The sequence below is a fragment of the Fringilla coelebs genome (assembly GCF_963513975.1).
Source record: "Fringilla coelebs genome assembly, chromosome: 1".
NCBI classification, from domain to species: domain Eukaryota; kingdom Metazoa; phylum Chordata; class Aves; order Passeriformes; family Fringillidae; genus Fringilla; species Fringilla coelebs.
The window spans coordinates 133,290,424-133,305,665 of NC_140028.1; the positions used below are offsets into that span (position 1 = coordinate 133,290,424).

General features: G+C 39.3%; 1 protein-coding gene across 3 annotated transcripts in view; it reads left to right on the forward strand.

Annotated features, from left to right (window-relative positions):
* CACNB2 (calcium voltage-gated channel auxiliary subunit beta 2) overlaps positions 1–15,242 on the forward strand; it is a 242,871-nt gene that overhangs the window by 5,302 nt on the left and 222,327 nt on the right. For all 3 annotated transcript variants that reach the window (XM_084226957.1, XM_084226954.1, XM_084226955.1), the window contains exon 2: positions 5,330–5,422. In XM_084226957.1, coding sequence (XP_084083083.1) covers positions 5,330–5,422 — 93 coding nt within the window. The remainder of the gene's footprint in view (positions 1–5,329; positions 5,423–15,242) is intronic.

Below are 15,242 nucleotides of genomic sequence, written 5' to 3' on the forward strand. Positions count from 1 at the left end.
TTGTGGAGTTTGGGGTTTGTTTTTTTTTTTTGTTTGTTTGTTTGTATGGATTTTTGTTTTGGTGTAGGTGTAGGATTTTATAAAATGACTGTGAAATGGACTTTGCAGACTATCCCTCTAGCTTTCATGAACTTGATGTCTGTATTGGAGATCCTCAATTTTAAAGGATTCCTGAGGGGAAGTCCTGTCTTTCCTGAGTTTTGTCCCTTTGCAAAAGTTGTTTGTCTGGAGAAATCGAGGTTTTGAGACCTAAGCTGGGGATTCTTTTCTGCTGTGGGGACACGAGTGTGTGCTCCTCAGGCTGAGGTGTGTCTCAGAGCAGGGTGTGCCACAGGGCTGTGCTGCTGTTGACCACAGAGGGTGACTCAAACCCCTGCTCCTGAGGTGGAGACAAGCCAGGGTATTTTGCTGTACCCTACCTTGCCCTTTTACCCTCACTCCTGTCATGGAAGGGAGCTGTGGATTAGTGGGGAGCTCATCACCAAGGGCTGTGTACGTCTTCCAGCCCTTGGCTGTGTGGTCAGGAAGCTGACCTCTACTCCTTTATGACATTAATGTGATTTGTGGTGACAAAGTCAGAAATATTAATGTCTTTTTCTGTGGAGGGACAGTGTGGGGGTTGCTGCTGTGCAGCTGATGCTGGAAGGTTTCATTTCTGAGTGGTGGTAAGCCTGGCTAGTAGCCAGAAAGGGCCCAGGGGCTCTGACCTACAGGAGCATTTGTTTCCTTGTTGTAAGGAATTGCTTAAAGAGGCAGTGGGTGTTCTTTTAAGGAAAAGATGGAGCTGGATGCATGTATTCTGCACTGTCCTGACATACTGTGTATGGAACATGTGCATCTTGAAATATTTTTTAAGCTTTTGCATGGGAAGGAAAAACACTTGATGCATATTTGCATTCCTGACCTTCCAGCAATTCCCTAATCCTTCAGCGGGGTCACTTTTTACCATTTTAGGTGTTCTTTTGATTTTTGTAGGTGGTCCCTTGTTCATCTGAGATGATGTAGGATTCAGTGTAGCTCTGAAATTTCTGCTTTTGTTTTCTCCAATTTATTTCTTCCATCTTTGTTTAAGGACCTGACTTGGTGTCAGTGACTCTACTGCCTAAATAATCTGTACTCTTCCTTCATGAGACCAGTTTTTAAGGGTTTACCTCTGCCACCTGCCATCAGTCTCAATGGCTGGTGCTGTTTTACCTATTAAGGTTCAGACTCATCCTTTGTACAGTCCTCACCACTGCTTTGCTGTGAAATGCCATTAGAGTGGTTACTGGTGAAGGGCATTTTAAGACTCCCACTGAAGACAGAGAGTTGGTAATTTTAAATGTTTTATATTTCCTCTTCCAGATGATAGTATTTTGCCTACAGGCATAAACGATGGCTTCTGCTTGTCATGTGTGTTACAGGATTAAATGTTATGTATTTTATGTATTTTATGTCTTGAGACAGAACCTCATTAAAATGAAGTTTCACTGAGCAGCACTGATCTCATCTGTTTACAATAATAAGTAATTGTACATAAAACTGTTAATTATCAGGAAACTGCAGTGTATGCCTTTAAAACTTCATATGATTCCCATATTTCACTTGGTGACATGGGTTGAATAACAGTTGCACAATCAGAGTTGGAAAGCAGAGTCTTTCTTTGCTTTATTAAGTCTTGGTTGATGAAATGGTTTTTACAAAACTACTTAGGTTTGGTTTTGGTTCTTTGGTAAGGTTTCACGTTGTTTAGAACTTTAGAACATAAATGTGTGTGTTTTATTTCTCTTCTTTGAAAACTCAGCCAATTTTAAAGGAATTTCGCACCTCTGACTAATAAACGAAGCTACAGTTTTGAACTTGTAAACACACGTATACACAACTTCATGTTTGAGTAAGATGCTCTGCTAAAACCCAGTAAGAATGTTACTGTCAGCAGACTTTTCTTATGAACAGGCTCGTTCACAGGGCTGGAGTCAGTTGTGAGCTGCTCAGCTGGGACAGATGATGCTGTGCCAGCCCTGCCCTGCTGCCTTTGGAGGCTGCCACCATGGGCACTGCACACTGGGCTGCTGTGGTGTTTGGTCTCCAGAGGTTGTTCTGCTAGGTACAGAACACACAGGTTCTGTGACTGCCCCGTGTTGCTGCTTTTACTGGCCAATGTCCTCATGTCGTGATTCAGCCCTTTATTTTTAGCTGCCTAATTGCAGCCAAATGCTGCACAGAACACAGATAAGGGAATGGATTTTAACATGAAAATCACAGTGATGTATTGGGCAAAAATATTATCTTTTTTTTTTTCCCCTGAGAATTGAAAGTAACTGAGATCATTACGTATTTTATTTATTTATTTATTTACAAAGGCCTCGTTCTCACATTAAGAGCTTTTGGAAAAAAATACACATGAAGAAGCAAACCATAATGATTGTGACAGGATGAGTATTCAAGCTTCTCCACATGGCAAGAGATAATGAATAATTTTTAATAATAAATAATATTGTTTTGATTATGGAAGGCTTACCTCATCTTCAGAAGAAAGTTTCAGGCATTTCTTACTGTGGGAATAAGCTTGAACAGTGTGGAAAACAAATGTAGCCCCCAATTAGCATCCTTTAAAATAATGAAAAGAGTAATCAAATCCCATATTTCCCACATACAAAAGTTGTCCCCCTTTCTTTTGACTGAAAACTGCTCTGTGCAAAGAAGCAGGTGTAAAACTGACTCTGCCTACAGTCTGCAGCCCCAGCCTGCCATCATGTCCACTGGCTTTTTGTGTTTGAAGTTAGTATGTAGCTCATGCTTCTGAAGAGTTTTCACTTGGAGAACAGCAGAACAAAAATATGCATGTTGCTGTGCACAAAAAAACCTCCTCAAATTGAAGAATCAAGGTGGGTTTTAGCCTGAGCTGCATTTGCTGTGATGTTGCCAGAAAGAAATGCTTTTAGTCATTGTTACACAGATATAAGGCAGGCTTCTCTATCTGTGCTTGTAACATTTCTTTTTCTGCTCTTATTTGTTTTATCTTCATCACCCTAGACTCAGTCCCTCTTTTGCCTCTCAGAATTTTTTTGTGTTAGCAAACTGAGCACTATGATATTTTGAATAAATATTGTAGAAACTGGAGACAAATACAAAATGTGTGACTGTGAGAGAGAAACTGTGTACAAGTTTTAAATTATCTCCTTGGGAATGACACAATATTGTACTGCACACTATTAATGAAATTGCCTAGATAGTGTGGTCTTCATGTAGATGCTTTATATTTTTGAGCTCCTTTGTGAATGTTAGAAATTAAATATTTTTCCCTAAGTGTATTTCTATAGTCTTCCACAAAAATTGTAGAAAAGGAATTCAGAATATTTGTATGTAACCCTAGGCCATTAACTCAATAGGAACCATTCAGAACAGGTAAATTTTGATTTAAACATGTTGGTATATTTGAAGAATACCTCTGTCAGAGATACTTTTTATGTATTTTATGTATTTTTAGGTACTTTGATATTATATTAGGTAGAATATTATATTAATTGTATTATCCTGGGTGGAAAAACATGGTTCTGGTAGAACAGTCTATTATAACTGGAAAATATTTTTAATAATTTGCTTGTAACAGTGGTTCCAATCTACTTATTACTCTTATTGATGTAGGAAGACCTTTTCATTACCAGCAAGTTCTTCAGTTATCCAAAATTCCTTTTAGAAACGCAACCATGTAAAACTATTCCTGATTGAAATTTAATTTTATATTTTGAGACCCGCTGGGTTACAGTCCTAGACTCCTCAGAAAGTCCTATTTTCACCCCCATAGTCTTCAATATGCTGATTTTTGTATAGTTCTGCCCTAACCAGCATGTGCAGAATCAATTTGGGTGCCTTTCAGAAATTTCTTACATGGCTGTTTTGCAGTTTTGAAAAAAATCGTATGACCTTGGCAAAATTATTTCTGTGCGAGTGCAAACTGTGATTCTTCCCCATGAATCTGTTTTTTGGGGAATACAACATTGCTTTTGTTGTAGGTCACTGTTAGGTTAGCGAGGTAACAGATACTGTTTTGCTGAGAGTGAGTGTCCTGCTGACAGAACCACTGTTCCTCGAGTCCTCCTTTCGGAAAGACTGGTGCATTGGATTTCACCTAGCGCTCCAAACTCACCCAGGATCAACACAGTTCCTGTTTGAGATTGTTCTCTTGCATCTGGTGCAGGCAAGTTACCTGGATTTGTCAAAGGATCTGAAGTTGGTAGTGGCTGTCTGTAGTCCTCCTCAGATAGTCTTAGACTGCAGAATATTTAATCACACTTACCATGTGTGTCGCTGCTAAGAGCAGCACTCACGCTTTGAAGACATGATATTAAAAATCTGCCAGTGTGAGATTTTAAGTGTTCAGCCTGTACTGGAGCCCTCTCTTCCCTGCCATGAGAACCAGTGAGCTCAGGCCCAAAGCTCTGAAGCTTGCACAGCCCAGAGGTGGTGTCATGGCAGAGTTTACAGTCTACACAGTTTGCACTCACACAGAAATAAGTGCTTGCAAATAACATAGTTTTGAACTATTTCTTTTTTTCCCCTTGTAATTTGAAAATGTTTATTGATGACTTGTGTTTAATGCACAAAAAAATGACTTTTTGTGGACACATGGATGAATTTCCTTGTTTCTAAACCATGATTATCTGTGTTTCCAAACCATAGTTTTAAAGCTTTGTTTCAGCCAACCATAGCTTTCTGCTCATGTCACTGTAAATTTCTAGTAGATAAAAGTAGATAAAAAATGCCTTGCTTTTTAGTAGCATATTGTCCCTTTCCCAGTTACACATATAGTCCTTTTTTATTGTTATAGTGCTTTTACTTTCTTGAACTTATTGTGAAAAAATTATTATTGTAAAATCTCCCATCAGCTGTAAGACTGTATCAACAAGTTGTTTTTCACTTCTTGCTGTTTAATGTTCCCTCAGCTGACTTGGCTCATCGCTGTGATGTACTGGAGACTGCTCCAGTGCCTCCTTTCCTGCCTTGTTTATTTAAACTAGCTGCACAACCAACTGTACTTTTTGATCACTGTGATTTAGGTAAATAATGCTACATCTATGTGAGTCTATAAACATGTTTCTGAAACCAAATGTGAAAAAACCCTAACAACAGCAAAACATTTAGGGCTCAGTTGACCAAGCCTGGTGAGCAGTTGCCCATACATCCCATCAGTTCCTTACTGAATATGTGCTTATTGATTGACACAAAGCTGATAATCTGAATCCCTGCTAGCCTAGGAGAGGCTGGAAGCTTTCTGTGCAACACAAACCAGTACTGTAATGCTGTTTCTCTAATCTGTGTTTTTTTGTTGTGTTTTTTTTTTTAACAGTCTTACGGTAAAGGGGCAAGAAGAAAAAACCGATTCAAAGGATCAGATGGGAGTACATCCTCTGACACTACCTCCAACAGCTTTGTACGCCAGGTATGGGTTTCCAGCTTCTGCAAGAGTGGAGGGCTTGCTGGTGTAAATGACCAAAATATAATTTTTAATTTAATTTTTATAAGTTGTCAACTCAGACCGATGCTGTAGTCTGAGAAATAGCAGAAGTCTCTTCTGGCACAATGAAAAATATTTGGTTGCTATTGTTTTGATCTTGGCATAAAAATACTTTTTCATTTCTCATTACTTTCCATGTATAGTAGTTACCCTTATTTTTGTTACTCTAATGCTATCAGGTGATAAAAGCTGGAGGAGGAGGCAGAGTCTGATGGAAGTGCCTAGAGTGGCAGCATTTGGAAGAAAGAATCAAAACCCTACCAATCCTCAGGGTTTTCCTGCTTAAAATAGTGCTGCATGAGGCAGTGTTAACCTAGATGCTTCCCTCCCACATCCCAGGGTTATTTTAAGGCCTGGGTTGGAGGGGAAATCCTTGGCAGCATTTGTCCCCATTGCACTGATGCTGGAAGGATCCTGTAGAAGATGGGGCAGTGGTGTAGGCTTCTGTGCCCTGGTGTGTCTGCTTCAAAGGGAGAGATCCTGGAACCCGTGGGGGTCCCAGACCAGTGTGGGCGCTTGCAGGACAGCTCATTCTGACCAGCAGAGGGTGGCTGGAAGTGTATCCAGAGCCCAGGGTGCCTCTGGTGCTACTGAGACTGTGCTCTGGAGGAAGAGGATGTGTGTCAATGGACATGTGGTTGACAGCTAGGAGAGCAGAAAGGGCACAGAAGGGGCTGAGCCTGTGCAGGCTGAAACACAGTTCTTCATGCCCAGCTGATTCAAACCATGGTATCTTCAATGCACACTTTGCCATCTCTTCCAGAGAGATTCTGGAATTTGAGAACTTTCATAGCAGAGTTTTGGGGGCTTTTTTACCGTAAGCAGGCATCACACCTCCTTCTCTACTGGCTTGTTCTGCATGTTCCTTCATCCCAAATAATTTAATGACTCGATTGATATTGCATTGATTGTATCAGTACACATCTCCTGTTTACAGAATTCTTTGACTTTGTCCTGCTGTTATTGTATTGGTAGGTTTTGTGGTAGGCTGTGGATTTGATAAAGTCAGGCCCTTATTACATTTCAGTGTCTGTTGGGCATAGACATGAAATATTAATTGATCATGGGAGTTTTCAGCGGCAGTATACTATATCAAGGAGGAAACCCTGGATCAAGTAAATTACTTGTGTGGGACATTTTGTCCTGTCTTAAAATACTGTGAGTCTAAGTAGTGTTTGAGTAGCAACAGGATCTCCCAGTTCCAAGGAATCTTTGTAAGGAATTCTGTGTTGCTGTTTTCCTTAGCTCCTTGTGGATGTTCAATTCAGCCTGGAACATTTTTAGCAGAGTATGAGTGTTTATTTTACACCAGCTGGCACATGCTTCTTTGCCTTTCTTGTTTAGCTAAATGAAATCTGAAGTTGATCTCAAGCATCTCCTCTTGCTCCTCTTGTCATGGTGAGGAGCAGGCAAAGAGGATCCACAAGGAAGGGGGTCATCAAACCGAGTAGGGATGTTGAGGTGGGCTCCTGTAGTCATTGGAGATTGTCTCTACAGAGTGTGAGGCGTGATTTATCAAATCTCCAGAACGACCATAGGAAGCAGGTTTGGTGAGCTGTAGACCAAGTGTGTCTGTATCTCTCTGAGGGCTTTAAAGGGAGTGTGACTTCAAGTGTAGATTTTTACAGAAGAGAATTATGTGTTTCCCTGAAATAAAATTTAGTGATTACTTGAGTGATGTAATACAAATGATTGAGAGGTGAATAGGCTTCTGTGAAAAATCAGAGCTTTCATAGATTGCTGAAGCAAAACTCTGCTTTGAAATGGTATTGTCACTGAAGATTATGAAGGGATTTTAATGGGTAAATTAATTAATAAATAAAAAATTAATAAATAATTATTCAATAAATGTTATGTGAAATTGTCCAGAGTAAGTTTTTAAAAAATCTCCCCAAAATCTTCCTACCAAGTAATGTACATGCAGAGCTGTTCATGTTGTAGCAGACGTATGAGAGAAATAAATGCCTCTTCACAGTTGCTGCTGAGACATTTATGTCAGAGCTTGGATTCCATCTTCAGCAGGCTTTCCTGCTCTGATTCTTCTCCTGGGACAGCTTGGTTTCTCTTGCACCAAGGAAGAGTTGCCACCAACATGACCAGGGTGCCCAGTGTTCCAGATATTAAACAGAATGGGGGCAGAGTTTTCTGCTGGCTCAGCTGTGCTGTTCCCAGAAATTCTCTTGCTATACATATTGTTTATCTCCAGGTATCTTGCAATATATTTTACGTGGTCTAAATGAACATAATTGTTTTGCAATAGCCATTTATTTGCAGGAAAAAATATAAATCCATTATTTTGTTTTTTTCTGAGATGGATGAAAATTGCAGAAAAGCAGGGCAGACAAATGAATTTAAACTCTATAGAGTCAATGATGTACCATTAATTTCCTGTTATTTTATTTTAGTGCTGTATTAAAACCAAGAAATATGTTCTTGCTTAAAAATGAATTTGTGGAGTTGTTTGATCTAGACATAGGATACACACACCCTGTTTGTTTCAGCAATGCTTATGATGCCTATAGCTGCCTTTTGTGTCTCCAACCTCTTTTTTCTCCCTTGGTTCCTGTTTCCTTTCCCATTTATTTCTTAACTTCTACTGCAACTTTTATGTGCATCTCTACAAGTACTTCCCTCTGCACTGAAGAAGGAATCCTGGGGTTGTCCTGACCATTTATCACCAGGATCTGTCTGCATTCCTCATAAAGGAGAAAGAATGTTTGCAAAGTGCTTTTGTGTGATATTTAGTTGGCCTATCCCTGAGCTGGGGGAGCTGTGAGAGGTGTGCAGGTTCTTGTCATAAGCATCGATGGAAGGTGGCAGTTCTTAACACAGAAGTCAATTGTGGCTGGGTAAAAAAGATAAATACATTTAGTCCTAAGGAAATGTTAGCTCATGGGAAGCAATTGAGGTATTTGGCAACAGCAAGGATATAGGATTCAATCTTTTGAATCCATAGAGCTGCTGGGCATTTAAGTTAAAGCTGCTGCAGGAGGGAGGGACTTTATGTTTATTGCTAATTGATAAACTTTATGGTCTGGGTTTTGGTATTTCCTTAAGGACATATGCCCCTCTTGCTCCAGTATGTATACCTGGCAACTTTGCTGCTATGCATACCACATGCTATAGTAATAAAAATAATGCCAACTTTGTACTCTCTCCTTCAAATGAAACTAAGTAACATTCAAATTGCTTGAAAACTCCTGCTGTTGTATAAGAAGAATGAAATGTGGTCTGCACAGCCCTGTGTGCAATGATCTTTTCCATTTAAATCTGTTTTGTGGAGTGCTGAAATAGAGCAGAGCAATCTATCCAGTATTGTTTCTGGTGTGTATAAAAGAAGACTTAAACTGCAGCAAGAGCATCTGTATATAATATACAAATTAAACCCCCATTATTTTCAGTCCAGTTAGAGCTCCTTTGTGCTGTGAATTTTATGTATTGATATAGATTTTATTATAATTTTTAATTGTGACACTATAATATGTATGAGATTTTAGTGGAATGTTTGGATCATGTTCTATTTGTTTGTTACAAAAAAAATGTTTGTTTAGCTTTGTCTCCAGCATGTTATTGATGATATTTGAGCTTTAAAAAATAACAACAATTTGGCCTTCTTTTTATTTGCTAGCAACTACTGCTTGTCTTCTCAATAGCAGGAGAGGGAAATTTTTTCCTCTCTGTTTTCTTGTGAAGTTGTATTGGCAATTAAGCTGTGTATCTGGAAAGCAGAAGCATCATTGCACAGCAATCAGCTCCTAACTGAATGTAATAATGTCTTTAGGGAACCAAAGGACATTGTGTTATATAGTTTTCATCATCTTTTTTGAGCTTTGGAGTGATAAGCAGCTTGTTCTTAGGGTTAGTTATGAAAGACTGAATTGGATCTGAGCTCTGGTTGTTGCCATTTTGACTGATGCTTGGTAGTGATTTTGTTCCCAAGGGTTTCTTCAAAATACAGATGAGACAACATGTTTTGCACACGACACTCTGGCACTTCCCAGGAACATTATTTTAAGCAAATTGCATGTTCTGGTAGCATTACATATTTTGTAGCTGTGCTTCTGGACCCGTCTTTGTCAAGGTTTTATTTTAAATCGTAATGATTAATCAGAGAGGCAAGCTAAGTTGTTGGGATTTTTATGTATTGCAAAGGCAGATTAGATTGTGAAATAGGCTGTTGTCTATGGACTGGCTTACAAAAATATTTAAGGTTTTACAAATCTCTTTTTTTTCCTATAAATATTGGCTTGATGCCTGTTGTACTGTGTTCACTCAAAAACACAGCTATAAATAATTATGTAGGGAATTCATTATTCTTCTGCTTTCCTCTAAGGACTTTTGCCTAGCTGTGTAATTACCTATTGAATTTTATGAATGGTAAAACTAAGATTTGCTCTAAAAACCAATTTGAAAATATTGACTTAGTTTTGCTCATAAACATGCCTCTTAATCTTGATTTCACCAGAGAACTGGGCCGTGTCAGAAATGTATTCCTCTTGTTTTAATTGCCTTTTTATTTTCAGATGTAGAGCTTAGCTTTGATTTTTAATTTTTTTTCCCTTTTCATGAGGGGAAGAGCTTATGTATTCAGCTCATAGATGCAGCCTGCCAGTGAGGCTATGCATTTACAGGCTGAGCCACAAAGAACTGGTGTAGAGGGGACAAAGATATTGTCTTTGGTCTTCATGCCCAGTACTAGCAATCTTAGGCTGAAAACCTGCCTGTATTTAACCTGCTAGGGCTATTCCTGCTTCTTGAAGACTATATGTGAACAGGATTGTGGCTAACCAGAAGATCTAAAGAAATAATTGCAAATAGGGCTCATTTGCCTATTAATATATTCTTACATCCTTTATGGCCTTCAAATTATGAGACATGTTTTGCTTGTAGAGAGAAAAAGGAGCTTTGCAGACTTGCCATTATCTTTTACCCATAAAAAGAATGAGATATGTGAGGCACTTTTAGAGGTATTGTGCAAATACTGATTGTAATACATAAAAATATGTACCTGCAGCTCAACTCAATTTTCTCATCTCTTATTTCTGATGCAAATGTCTGGAGTTGTTCTGTTAGATTTTTTCTGGTCTCTTTCTGCAGATTTCACTGAAAACCACATCAATGATGCTTGTGGCCTGTGCTTGATATTGTGGTTGCATTGAAGTCTTACACCAAGTGATAAATTCTAGAAAGTTAAAACATTAAAACTGTTATTTCATGGGGAATTGACACAATTGTGGTGCCCTGTGTTTTTCCCCGTAAATTGTAAGTTATTAAAAGAAATGCATTGCACTTGGGTTTTGCCAGCTTGCAGTGAGGTTGGCACAGGGAATATGATGTAGGTACTGCTCTGTTCTTTGGTGACAGTGGGAGCTACCAAACTTCTCTCTGCAGCCAGTGTGTGATGGGCAGGCAGTGCAGTTCCTGGGTGACCTGCTGTTTGTACTGAGCAATGTGAACCAGCTCTTAGTCAAATGCACTGAGACTGCCTGTGTTGTGATACTGGCATGGGAAAGCAGCTGTTTTTTATGTTCTTCTTGTTGTATGAAGTATACCAAGGTCACAGCAGGCTGAGGAACTTGAGGCAGTGCAGGTATTCATAAGAATATGTCAGTTCAGCTGTGGATGTAGAGTTTCATTTATGGCTCATAAGTGAATAAGTAAATTGTTCTCAGTTCCTCAGTCGTGGTAAAAAGCAGTTGGATGGGGAGTGGGGGGAGGACAGCTTTTAGAAGAGGCTTGGGTTGGGAGCATGGGGCTGGAGGAAGGGAGGGGGGAGAAAGGGACTTTCCCTTCTGATGGCACTTGTGGAGCTGCAGACATGGGGGAAAAAATCACATTAGGCTCATTGAGCTATAGATTTCCTTGGCTGTAAGTAAGAGTTTGAAAAGTCTCCTTTTTTGGCCTGGAGAGAATAGAACAGATGCCCCTATAAAGCATGGGATTTTGGCAGGCATGACTGGAGGGGAGATGGCTGAGAAAAAGCTGTCAGAAAGGAAGTTCATTTGTGGACTTCAATTCTTTCATGGGCCCTTTTTTGCCTCAAATGGTTTCTAAGAATAGAAGTCAAAATGTTGCCATGTGTTTAAAAAAAACCCCACACACCCTCTAACCAAAAAAACCAGGCAAAACATCTTAATGCTCTTCTGACATGTCCGTTTATGCTTCTTGCAGCAGGGTAAGAGAAAATTACGGGGGGGAGAACAACTAAATGTAATTCTTTATAAAAACAGAAGGGTAGGAGTTCTCTTTATAGCCTTGGATGGGTGTACATGTTTGATGTTACTCTGCATGCAGCTGAAGTCAACACACCCTTTTGCAAGGAGCAGTGGAAATTTTGAAGGTGGGGCTCATACCTGATGTCTGCTGAGCTGATTGCCAGCATGGCTTTGGAGCTTGCTGAGATGATGGGTGGGTGTTGAGAGGGTCTGAGAGGTCAGAGGCGGCCTGCTGCGAGAGAGCAAGGGAGATGCAAGCTCTGAAGGGGGGTGGGTGGCATCCCTGGGCGGGGGGGAGCTGCTGAACCTCCTTTGGCATTCCCATTGCTGCTGGCTATGTGCTTGGTTCTGCCAGGGAGAGGAGGAATGGGCCTTTCCAATTGCTCAGTGTCTGCCACAGCCATCGCTCATCACGTTTGGCAGCACCAGCTCCGTCATTTGGTCACAGCCTTCAAAAGCTGTGGCAGGACTCGTGTTTGGCTGGGCCAGGAGGATTTCTGCAGGTGACAGAGCTGCCTCCGTGCAGGCAGGGCCAGGAGGAGGCAGGGGCTCATTGTTTGGGCAGGCAGAGGGGAGAGGGGTTTTTAAGCATTTAGCGAAAGTGGTGAAGCGTTTTTGGTAAAGATGCAGTTGGAGATTCTTCTGTCATGGTGGATGGCATATGGAATGAGCAGAAAGCCAAAACTGGGCTAGGCTTAAGACTTTGTCTTTGGCCAAATACTTTTACAGCTGCTGATTGCTCTCTGACTGTGTCCATCTTCCAGCTTTGTCCTAATCATAGTGGGCTTTGCCGGAGCTGAACCTCTCAAAAGCCTTAGAGCTGTGCTGGGAATCTCCTTGCCCGTATTTTCTGCTCCCTTGTGTGGGATATAGCAGTTTTTCCTTTTTCCATGGAAAAACTACGCAGTTGTAAACAGTTAAGATCAAAATTAGGAATAGGATTGAATGAGAATCAAGTGTTTTGTTTTATTTTGTCCCCTGCTTCTCCCAGAAAATTCAGTGTGGTTTCTAGTTCTTGTGTGCAGCATTGTCTATAAATTTGTGGTGAGATGCAAGGTTTATTATATGCTATCACAGATGTCTTATAGTAAGTACAGACATACAAAATATCTGCAATGGAAGAAGGTTTCCAATGCACATATTTAATATAGTGAATGCAGAGACTGCAAAAATGTTTTATGAAGATAAATGCAGTATTTTTACAACTTTTACTTATGGGCCTACCTAACTGGAAATTTTTTCAACAAGGCCTTAAAATATGGGAGTTCTTTTTAGAAATAACATGTTTTAATTCACTTGCAAAATTCAGTTTATAATTACATTTAAGTGCATCATAAACCATTGTTCAGTTCCTGAAGTGTTTTCTGTAATTTTCAATATTGCATTGATTTTCAGGGTTTGCATTTATGCTGTGTGGTTTTGATTGGGAACAAAACACCTAACACAAGGGAACAGTTTGATCCTCTGTAAAGCAAATGTCATCTTCTGCTCCAAAATGCAGGCAGATTCCTAGGAAAATAACTGCTGTTTGGCCAATGTGCAGCAAGCTGCTTCAGTTTCTCTCCATCGTGAAGATGAGCTGCTCCCAGTTGCTGGCAGGGCTCAGGGAGTAAAGAAAGATCCTTTGCAATTAGCCAGGGGGATTTACTGAATATTTTGTTTTTCACAATATTCCACCAGTATGTTCTTGCTTCAACTCAGGAGTGCTTAGTTTGGTCCCTCACTAAGAGATACACTGCAAAATACACATGCCATTTCTGTTTAGTTAGTCACAAAATTGCCAGTTTTAGGGACAGTTGCAGCAGAGAGCTGTCTTCTCTTGGGCTATGTGTTTAGACAGTATTTCCAGTGCTGATTATATGTTCCTGTATGCTTGAATGTTGCTTTTTTTGTGTGATCTCACTCAGACTTTGCTGGAATACTAGGTTCATTGAAAAGATTTATGCTCCAGTACTTTTAAAATTAATTGTAAATCTTCTCAGGAATTTAGAATAATTTTTTTTTAAATTATCAAATTATAGAGTGACATCCATGTTTCCACTGATGGTCACATAATATTTTAGTTTCCAAATATGACTGGCCTGAAAAAAGTAGGACCTTAAGCAAATCTAGGTATATAAAAACACTTAAAATCTGATATTGTAGAATATATGAATTCTTTTTCCTCTGCCAAAGGAAATAAGTAATTAATAATACTCTTGAGATAGCCAGTATTAATTCTAACCACCATATAAACCTGTAATCCCCTATGTGTTAAATGATTTTAATCAGATGGTTTACTAATAGGATAATCAGGTCTTGGATAGGAAAGAGAAATAATTCCTGCAAGGAGGCAAGGAGCTGAAAGAGGGAAGGATGGATGAATTGAAAAAGGTGCAAGAAAGATGAAGTGAAAAAGGAGAAATATAATTATACATGCTTTTGATATTCTTCCTCCTATTGTCTCCATCGGTGTTTCCAAGTTTTCAGTTGCTTTGCAGATTGAACCTGGGGAGTCTATTGCAGGAGGAAATGTAGCCTTCTCTTTTATGCCAAATTGCCTCTAATTGCTATGTCTTTTATGTTAGAAATATACCTTTAAGCCATGGTTGATCAAATGGCTCTCAAAAGTGTCCTTATCAGATCCTGCTTTTGCAGGGACTGAGCTGAAGGCAGGCATCATTCCTCCTGTAGAAAAGTGAAACACAGCTAGTTGGGTTTATTTTTCCTACAAATGGAGGAAAGTACAGCATATGTTCAGTAATCTCCCCTTGCTACTTTTCTAAAAATGTGTTATTACATGTGTAGGTCTCTAAAAAAATAAATCACTTTGTCCAACTTCTTTGACCTTATTTATTTTTTAGGAATCCTTTTGAAAACAGTAATGTGTCAAGGAAATGTTTGTTTACAATAGGGAAAGATTAAAGACTATTTCAGCCTTGTCCTTGAAATAATTACTGAGAAAATTGCCAGAGTTAGTAATAGAGTTTAATCAGGAGTTGGTTGGTTTTAAACACCTCTTTCCAAGATTAGCTACAATTTATCCATCTGCCATTTAAACCGAAATGGGGAAAGGATACTTCCCTAACCTGCTTATATTGTTAAATAAAATGCTGAAATAATATGTTGAAGTAAAATTTCCCATCCTTAGGAGAAGTGATGTTTGCTCGAACTCCATAAACGGTTTGAAGATATTTAAGGTTAAAATATGTAAAATCTTCATGTTCCTGTTATAATCTGAGAAAAGTGAACAGTATTAAAATGCTATTACAGACATTGCGAAGAAATAAAAGCATATCAATAGATTTAAACAATTATATTGTTACTGTACTTTGAAATCTGAATGTAGAAAATTAATCAACACTTTGCACAATAGCTAAGTGTGATGATAAATTATGGTGTTGAGATAAAGCCTTGGAATGAGATGACACAGCCAAGTGAAAGAGAGACAGCATCATTTTGAGGCCCAAGAAGCAGTGATTCATTGGAGATAGTCTGGAAGAATTGGCAGCGTGCCATGTGTGGTTTTTTTAATAGAAATAACTTAACTC